Genomic DNA, 9924 nt, shown 5'->3' with positions numbered 1-9924 from the left:
AGCATCTTAGCTGTAGAGGGCAGTGTCACTGGCCCTCATATGTGGGATCCGAACCGGGGCCCTCTGGCATCCCAAGCCAGCTCTTAACCAACGCACTACTCGGCTGGCCCAATAGTTTCATTTTAGACTTAAACTTTTGATCAATTTGAACTTGATCTTAGTGTATAGTGTGAGGCGTGAATTAAACTTTTATTTTTCCCCAGGTGGCTAATGATTGTCCTAATACCATTCCTTACGGATTGGAGATGACAACTTTATTACTTAATTTCTATGTATTTTTGGGTCTTTTCTGTTCCATTGTCTTTTTTGTCTTTTCATGTTCCAGTACTACACTATTTTAATTATTAGGGCACTAGAATATGTTTTAATGTCTGATAGGGTTCATCTTCCTATCATCTTCCTTAACTTTTGATTCTTTGTACTAGGCACACAGGCAATAACCAAACAAGGTAATGCTTATATAGCTTATTTATTCTTGGCCTTTAAATGAAATCAGAGATGCATGTTTATACACATCACACTGGTTCAAACACAGTCATTTTTCTTTGTGCTTGATCCCAATACTGTGGCTCACTGAAAAGATACGTTACTCAGAACTCCTCATCCTCCTTTCTCCTTCCCTCCCTTCTTTCCTATCTCTTTCCTTCCATCCCTCTTCCCCTTCTTCCTTTAGGAATTGTCTCCTTAGAGCCTCAGAGCATTGTGTAAGGCTCTGAGGATCACAGTCGAATAAGACATCTTGTGTAATCCTTGTTTGAGATTTCCCTCCAAATCCCAAACAGCCTATTACTATTTATGAAGTCTTCCATTTGTAGATCAGTGATACATTTTGGACAAATGTTGGGTGTATAGAGAAACACCAGCTGACATTTTAATAGTTACTTATACTAGAAGATGATACTGAATAAGTGAACTGGCATCTTACGCCTGATTACCTGAGATAAACGAGAGTAGTTAGCGGCCAATATTTATGGAAAAATCCCACTGTATGCACCATACTAGATAGGAAAACATCAAAGACAGACACAAATTAGTACAGCGAGATGGGGTTATCGGGGAAGGCTTCCTAAAGAAGCGAAATAGTGAAGCGGGGAGGGACATGAATTGGCAAAAAGGAGTTACGAGATGACTTCAAGGTAGACAGAATGAGACGGAACGGCAAGTCCGAAGGCAAGGAGGGAGGAATCAGAAAGTTAGATGTCTGATGGAGAGGTTGCGTAGTGGGGGAGGGGAGGCTGGTAAGATGGGAGGCGGGAGGAGGTGCGGGAGGCAGACTTGGGTTTGATCCACACGGCAGAACCATGAGTGGCGTTATCTCCCCACCATCCGGCTTCCGTGGTTTCCCTTATCCCGAAAAACCCATCAACTGACCCTGCAGCTGCTCCTCTGTGAGCACATCTTTTTTCTTCTTCTTGCTTCCATGGCCATTTTCCTTTCCTCATTACTTGCTCCTCTCCATTCATAATTTGACCTATGGCCCCAGAGTTGAACAAAATCTCCCCTCTGTGGGATACCAATTCTAGCCAAGCACCATGGCTTTTCCTCAAGCCTCATCCAATTATTATTGGATACCGAATCTCAGAACTTTTTTCCTTTGATTTTCATGACTCTGAAATATTTGCTCTTCTTTCTCAATTTATTCCTAATTTGTCTCCTTGGGAGGTTCTGCTGTTTCTTGCCTGGTAAGATATTCTAGAAAGCATTTTACCCCTTCCCTTTTTATTTTTATTGCATTGCCCTGAACATTAGCCTCATGGCTTTGAATATCACCTCTTTGTTGATGACCACCAACTTCATATCCCTAATTCCAACCTCACCTCCTTGCTTTATCTGGAACTGCCAACATGCATTTCCACTTGGAGAGCCACTTTCATTTCCAGTGCACAATTTCTGAACCCAGCCTTGCCAAGCCTCCCAGTTTTCCCGTCCTCCACCTCACTCCCCTTTATCTCTAGCTTCCAGCCAGTCACTGAGGACTTGGCTTTTTGTTGGGCCTCCCTTTGCAGCCATCCTTCCCTGTCCATACCCTGTCTTGTGACCTTGCTCAGACCTTCCGTATGCACCTGGAGTTTATTTTTGTTTTATTAGCTTCTATGATTAGATGACACATAGCAACTAAAGGACGCTGAAAAAAAAACCACACACTTTGAAATGGCTACTTAAAAAAACTTTTTTGACACCTATATGTGGAAAGAGTCTCCTAGAATGCTACAGTTAAGAAAATGAGTTAGATATTTCTTTTTATCAGAGATGAAGTTAAGTAATTTTTGCATATTATTGAGGGTGACAATGTGAATGATCGGTGTTTGTGTTTTAGGGACCTGATTATTTCGGAATAATGCTTAAGAGGGAAATTTTTATTTTTAGAGTTTCTAAACTTAAAATAGGTCCGCCTTCAACCTTTCTATTCCTGTGTAAATGGGGCACTGACATGAGACACCTCTTCAGTAGTTTGGAGTCTGAAGTGTGGTCCTGGGTCTCAGAGCTGTGGCTGCCATGCATATTTCATGGGACGAGTTTCCATGCACAGAGCTCCTATTAGCAGTGAGATGGGGAGCTGTGGCCTGCCTGGATTCACGGTGCTGTCGGCCAGGTTTTAAGCATCTTTCACTGTGCTGGAACCTTTGACCACTCCCCCTGCTTACCCCCGCTGTGAGCCAGGGTACATTAGATGCCTCACCTCTGGGCTCCCTTCGCATGCTGTGTAAAACTCCTATAGCATTTTTCACACTGTGGTAGAATTCATATTTGTATCTATCTATGACTGGACTGCTAGTGCTTTGTATTCAAACATATCCTTTTCTTTATCTTTGTGCTTGAACATATCTTTGGCATGAAGGAGACCTTTCATGTTTGATAAATGAATGAATGAGTGAATGAATGAATGAGTGAATGAATTATTGGACCTAGTAACAGTATCAGCTCTTTGAGACTGGAGGACTCATATATCATAGGCTTGTGATGTGCAGTTTTAATATTTTCCTTTCTGCCTTGTTTCAGAAGGTCAGAAGTTGAGATAGGTTATTTAAATATGTGAGGTTGGTACTAGGTAGGAACACTGACAATTGGCATGTTGGGGAAGATTCAGTTACACTCCTGAGTAGGAGATGGCCTCTTGGTGGGTTTGGGGTTCTGGACTCTTTTCAATGCGTTTAGTTCTGGACAATCCCATTACTTCCTGTTGCCTTCCTTTCCTTGATCACCGATCGCTGCTAAGCTGTGTTTGGGAATATATGGGATGGTTTTCTGCCTTTCCACAAATCTGATCCTGGGCTCTGTAGAACTGAATAAAATAGATTAGAGGAACATTACGCCTTCTATTCAGCAGCACACTAACTTTTTTTTCTCTTCAACCCAGCCTGCATGATATACTTAACAATCTGAGATCAAAATATGCCAAGCAGGTAAAGCAGTTTCAGGAGGAGAACCAGTCACTGACCTCAGACTACAAACGCCTTGTGATACAATTCAAGGAGGTCCAGAAAGCCATGAGGTATTTTAGGGGCTTGGGGCCTAGAACAGAGACTACAGGGGTACAGTTGGTGGTGGCTGTGATTTTATTAGCCTTTGATAGCACCAGCTTTCTGGGAGCTGGACCAGGGCACTAAAGAATACTTTGTGCCATTGTCCTTGTCCCTTTACTTGCATGTCACCTACCTTTTCTTGAGATTTACTGGGGTGGCTTTCAGTCTGCCATCAGTGAGGGTCAGTGGCCCAGGGATTGGGCCAGGTCCAGGATTTACCCCAGCTCTGCCTCAGTGCTCGGCTGCTGCTAGTTGAAGGGACCCTAGCCAGGCCCCGGCATCACCTGGCCATGCTCAGTAACTCTCCTTCACAGGCATTTTGCTCTTATTGATGACGAGAAGTTTCAGGAGATATGGCTGATGAACGAAGAGGAGGTGAAGGATCTGGTCAACAGAGCCTTCGATGTAGACAGAATCATCCATGTGCATCACCTCGGGCTCCCTTGGACAGCACCTGATTTCTGGTTCCTGGAGAATGTGGGGCCTATATCTCAGCAGCAGCAGAAGTCTGCCTCACAAATTTTAGAAGAACTGCTAAAGCAAACAGGTGACTAGAACAGAGTGATAGAGCCTTAGAGCTGGAGGGGCCCTCGGAGAGCATCAGGTCAACCCATTCATTTTACAGATAAGGAGGCTGACGTCCAGAGAAGGGGAAGAGGTCTCATAGCTAAGAGGTCTGTAGGGTATGAATGTTGACATGGCTTTTAAATCTCTAATTGACAGCTTCCCCCTCTTCCCTGTATTCTAAACTGGAAGTTAGATCTAGAAGCTTGGTCAGGTCCAGGTTCAATTTCTTTTTGCTAAATACACTGTTGTGTACCTGTATTGGAATAAACTAAGGTCAGGTTGTCTCTCTTTTTATAACGTTAGCAACCATTGCTAATCATTGTCTAAGAACCATTAATTGCATTAAGGATTGCAATATGGTGATATTCTAAATTTTATCAGAATGTCATTTATTTGCTGGAACATTTCTGAAAAGAGAATCTTCCCCTCATCAGCTATTTGTTATCCTGAGGTACAGTTTGTACAGGAAAAACAGGATAATGNTGAACTTTTTTTATGATGTTACCGAAAGGCCAGGAGTGAAGATACTGAGGGTGGACTTTATAAAGAAGGATTAGCAGGAGGGTACCAAGAGCAACATCCCTGAGCGCATTATGGGAGAGGGCAGTGCCGTCAGCTACAGTTCTCTCCTGTATCAGAACCCCTGTAACAAAAGATCCCATGTGACATTAGCTTAAATAAGACAGAAGCTTATTTTTCTGCCTCACTTAATAGTTCAGAGTATTAGCCGTCCAGGGCTGATATTGGGGCTCCTTGATGTTAGGCCTTCATTTCCTTCTGCTCTTCCTTAGGTTGCCTTCCTCTGTTCATCACACTGTACTTTAGCACCACATTCCAGCCTGGGAGAAAGGGGAAAGAGGAGTAGCAAAGTACACCTTTCCCCTTCAAGGCACAATTCAGAAGTAGCACGCGTCTGTTCTGCTCATGTGCTCAGATCAGACCATATACTAACCGCAAGAAATTTGGAAGATGTATCTATTTTGGGAGATCAAATGCCCAGCTGAAATGTGTGTGTTCTCTTACTAAAAGAATAGGGTGAAATGCACATGGGAGGGCAACTATTTTGTCTGCCTCACCTCCCCAGCTGAGAGTCTTAGAAAGGACCCTGGCTGTGCCAGTCACTTGGAGGTCTGCTGGGGACTGTACGTGTACCTAGAGTCCATGCCAGCATACTGACAATAAACTAAAGGACATCCAGAATTTCAGAGTGCTATTACATTGTAACCTATAACATCATCATATCACAAATGGCCTGATGGAAATGGGTTACTAAATAGATGCAACTCTTAAAAGTCTTAAGGTAGCTTTTAATTCCTGTTTGGCTGGATAGAAGAGCTACCAACCGTTGTGCAAAGTGTTGATAGCTTTATAAATTCTTTATGAAGTCATACATTTATAAACAATTTTATGAATTTTACAAATATATAAATTCTTTATAAAGTGTTCTAGCTTTATAAATTCTTACTTCTTTGTTTTCAGAAATTGGCTAAACTGCTGCTCTGTGGCACTGAGTTGGTGACAAATATCCAGGTGGCTACAGATATCAGAGAGACCCACAGGAGAGTCGAAGAAGAGGAGATGAAGCGTCAGAGGTGAGGAGCCGCCTGCTCTGAAGCCTGGCNACATGGATTTAAACAAATTTGATACGTTCTCGTTTACTGTAATCATTATCCTTACTGATGCTCAAATTGCCCCGTCTTTGGGCAGTGGGAGTCTCTTCATGTTGGCTGCTAGGTCCTTTCAACACAATCCCAGTAGTTGTTGACATCTTCCTGACTTTCCAGAATGACCAGATGTTCCAGGCCATTGTACCTTTCCTGCTTCAAGTCTGGAAGCAACTGTTTCTCCAAGGAGACCTGGCCCTTTGCAATAGGGAATGATATTCTGAAACCATAGTCTGTGCTGGAGCGCTCGCTGTTTTGGGTTGCTCATTGTTTCTAGGCCTCCTCAGTGGACAAGCCCCAGGGTACAGGGTTATGTTTCATAGATAAAATAAATCATGTGTTCACCCTAATCCTTCCTAATCATCAAGGTGCCAGGATATTTACTTAACCTTATCAAAGCCTGTCTCCTTTCTCCTAACGTGAAAATCTTGGCGCTCAATGACTCCAAAATAATTACTCATTGCTTTACCGACAATGCCATAGAACAGTCTCAGGATAAAATATCAACACTACCACTAACAGATGATTACTAAAAAATGATTACCAAACTTTTTTACAGTTCTTCCTTCTCTTAGAATATATTCATTCTACTAGGGATATACAGACAGATGGCTGTCTTTTAAAGACACTTGGGCTAGTTTCTATGTGATTATGTCACCAACTGAATACACATTTAGGTCTTTTTGTTTTGCTTTGCTTTGGATATATGGGATTGCTTTTTACAATTTTATTTTATAATTATGAAAAATATTTACATGTTTTCAAAGTCAAATGTACAAAACAAGGTATTCTCAAAGAAGTATGGTTTTTATCCTCTCCACCCTATTCCATCTCTGTCCTTCAGGTAACTATTTAAAAATTTATGGTTTATCTTTTTGTTGCTTTTTAAAAAAGTATAAACAAATATGTGTACATATTTTTATAAACCCATTTTTTAGGTAAATGAGGACATATGCTTTTCTCCACCTTGCTTTTTTCACTTACAGTATATCCTAGAGGTCAGTTTGTAGCAGTAAGAATAAATATTCTTTATTCCTTTTTTATGTGGCACCCTAGTGTGTGGCTGTGCCTTAATTTATTTAAACTGTCCCTGTTGGTAGTCATGTGGGATATTTCCAGTTTTTTAGTTGTTTTTACTATTGCAAACATTGCTGCAATAAATTGCTTTGTGCATTTGTGTTTTCCTGTTTTTGCTGGTGAATTGTTGGGATAGAGCCTTAGAAGTAGGAGTGCTGCATAAAAGGGTAAATGCCTCTGTAATTTTGTTGGATAGCGCTCCTTAGGGATAGTACCATTTTGCGTTCCCACCGGCAATTTAATATCTTATACTTTTCTAAGTCTTTTCATGTATATTATCTCATTTAACCTTTTGAATAACTAGGAAAGCCTGGGTAGGACAATGATTTTTATTCCTGCTTTTTTGGATGAAGACTATATAATATAAAACACTTAAACGTATTAAATTTTAAATAAGAACATTCTTGGCTCTTGCGATCAGCTACCAATTCTTGCTGGTAATGTTCTTCTGTGAGGCAGCCTTTTAGTTGGCTGCTTCTACTCTGCTGCAGGTTTCGGAACCATATAGCAGATGTGCTAGATTTAGCTCGAAAATAAAAATAAATAGGCTCACACTCTCTGAGCTCCCATTTTCTGGTCATGGCTGGACTTTGAATATGGTATTTCCAGGTAGGTAAAGTTTGGAAAAGTGAGGCGTTATAGGCTGTTTTGAGAAAGGCAGAATTCTCCAGATAGCCCCTTATTCCGACCCCCAACCTCTCTGTTTTTCCCACATAATAGGCTTTCTTCAGCTAGTGCCTTAAAGAGGCTTTTTTTAAGAGGTGAATTTTCTCAAGGAAAGCCTTCTGTCTGTTTCTCAAAGTCAACAAGGCCAAGGAATGATCTTTTTCTTTTCCTCTCTCTCTTCTCTCTATGCCCCATTTGCAGAAGAGGAGGGGGCAGAAGAGACTGCCTCGGATGCAGCGTCTTACCTGGACTTGCCAAAGCAAATTTCAGCAAAAACTACCAGAAAGATCCTTATGCTCCTGTGTGATGAGTCGGTGAGGAGCGGTGGCAGATGGATTCCTGGCGGGTGGCTTAGCCCACTTCCTGCTGTGTTTCTTCTTCTTCTTTGCTTTAATAATTTTTTTTCAATTACAGTTGATATATAATATTATATTATTTTCATGTGTACAACATAGTGATTAGACATTTATATAACTCATGAAGTGAGCATCCCAATAAATCTCCTCCTCACTGTTGCTTCTTGTGTGCTGCTGCTGACGACTCTGGCCAGGCCCGAAGTGGCCTGGAGGCAGGAGTGTACTGTTTCAGACTTCTTGGAGCTGTTCCCAGAGAGGCTATGCCTCACTGCTGACAGATGCTGGCCCAGCTGACAAATGGGTCCTCCTTTAGTGGGTTAGCAAGGTGTAGTCCAGGCCCGCCAATGGGCTCCTGCTAATTAACAAAAAAAACGTTCATTCTGCAAGAGAAGGGGCACCAGTGTCACCTCCAAGTAGTGTGGCCACAAATGACGTGGCCTTTCTCTGTGAGCCCAGATTACTCGGGGCATGTTAGGCTTCGGATATCTGTCTTGTATCAATATATTAGCAAAAACCACTAGACTTAATGTAAAGGCTGCATTGGGGCTGGTTCAGCTGGGAGTTGATTGTTAGCAAACATTATTGGTGTTTATTTAGATTTTACATTTCTGAGGTGGTAAGAGCAAGGATCAGCTACCTCCAGTCCCCTTGAGACAGTTGGGACAGTTTTCTTTGGCACAAAGTCTGGCTCCTGCAACTGAGGACAGCTCCTGCTGAGGGAGGCAGCTGACAGGTGCGCCCTCTCAATGTGAAGGCTGCCAGTGGCCACCTTTCCACTGCCTACTTACAACCTCTCAATGCCTGCTGCTATGTTCTATAGGTATTTGGGGACTAGCATATGAGTGAAATGACAATGGGTGGGTGGCACCCTGTGACTGGATCAGGTCTGGGCTGCTGTGGGGTACTTAGGTGTGTCGCCCACGGGCTTGTGGGTGAGGTGAATCAGTACCCTTCAGAGGTGGGGGAACTGAATCCATGATGAAGATTGGCTTTGTTTCCGGGAAGGCCCTTAGGCATCCCAGGAAGGCCTTCCTCTGGGAAACCCACTGCCCAGAGCCTCATCCCTGGGGTTCTGCTCCGTGGAGTCGTTCCTGGCTGGTTACACAGAGCGAGGCTACAGACCCTGGGACTCATTCCTGAAAACCGTCTCTGACTAGAGATGTTGTCTTCCTTCTCCTCAGGGCTTCCTCATAGAGAGCAAGTTGCTGAGCCTTCTCCTTCCACTGGAGAAGACCGAACGCTATTTACTGAGGTTGGACGCCATCTTCTCAGTGAGTCCCACGGGCTGAGTGGACATGGGGAGGGACTAAGACAGCCCCCTACGTTTTTCCAGCATTGCCTCAGCCCCGGGAGTAGATGTGGGTCTCCCGGGGTGTCCCTTGGCTCACATATCCCTTCCTTTACATAACTCCCCACACAACAAACTGTCCTCAGAGTCGTCCAGATGTCTGCCATCCCTGCCCCATCCTCTGCTAGCTTCTCCCTCTCATGGCTCAGCTCTCAGAGTCCAGGTTCCGCCCTACACCACTACACTCAGATGTGTGTTCAGCCCCCTTTAGCCTTCCCGTAACCACCAGGTGGGTATGAGCACTTCCTGTCTCTGAGCACTGTTTCTCTGTTCTGATGCGTGTGTCTCCAATTCACTCCGCTTTCCCAGTGTTGAGTGCCCTCTGCTCTGGGGCCATGGCAGGTGCCAGGGATGCTGAAGGGAGCAAGACAAGCCTCTTGCTCTCGGGAGCTGAGGATCTGTTAACTTCTGGAGCCAGTGGACTCTTCTTGATGTGGTGTTTCATAGTCATTCTGTTTTTTTGTCCAGGCCCTTGGAATTGAAAGTGAGGACGACTTGTATAAACTGGTGAACTTCTTCCTCAAATACCGAGCTCATAATCATTTGCCCTCCAGCCAGGTAAGGTGAAGTGCAATAGAAAAGAGAGTATTTTAAATCCTGGAAACCCCTGGGAGCATTGCTGCCTCTGAATAATATTTCTGGTAAAACAGTGAGGGTTTTATGGCAGGGATAGCTAAGTGAACATTTCCTTTATTATTATTACTTTTTCTATTTGCAAAGGA

General features: G+C 43.3%; 1 protein-coding gene across 1 annotated transcript in view; it reads left to right on the top strand.

Moving 5' to 3' along the window:
* Positions 1-9924, top strand: part of DRC1 (dynein regulatory complex subunit 1) — a 46509-nt gene that overhangs the window by 30000 nt on the left and 6585 nt on the right. The window contains exons 9-13 of the mRNA XM_019658967.1: positions 3359-3493; positions 3839-4071; positions 7700-7812; positions 9036-9125; positions 9671-9760. Coding sequence (XP_019514512.1) covers positions 3359-3493; positions 3839-4071; positions 7700-7812; positions 9036-9125; positions 9671-9760 — 661 coding nt within the window. The remainder of the gene's footprint in view (positions 1-3358; positions 3494-3838; positions 4072-7699; positions 7813-9035; positions 9126-9670; positions 9761-9924) is intronic.

This window comes from Hipposideros armiger, unplaced genomic scaffold (assembly GCF_001890085.2).
Source record: "Hipposideros armiger isolate ML-2016 unplaced genomic scaffold, ASM189008v1 scaffold_0, whole genome shotgun sequence".
Taxonomy (NCBI): Eukaryota; Metazoa; Chordata; class Mammalia; order Chiroptera; family Hipposideridae; genus Hipposideros; species Hipposideros armiger.
The sequence above is the reverse complement of the archived record's forward strand: the minus strand, read 5'-3'. Positions and strand labels throughout refer to the sequence as shown.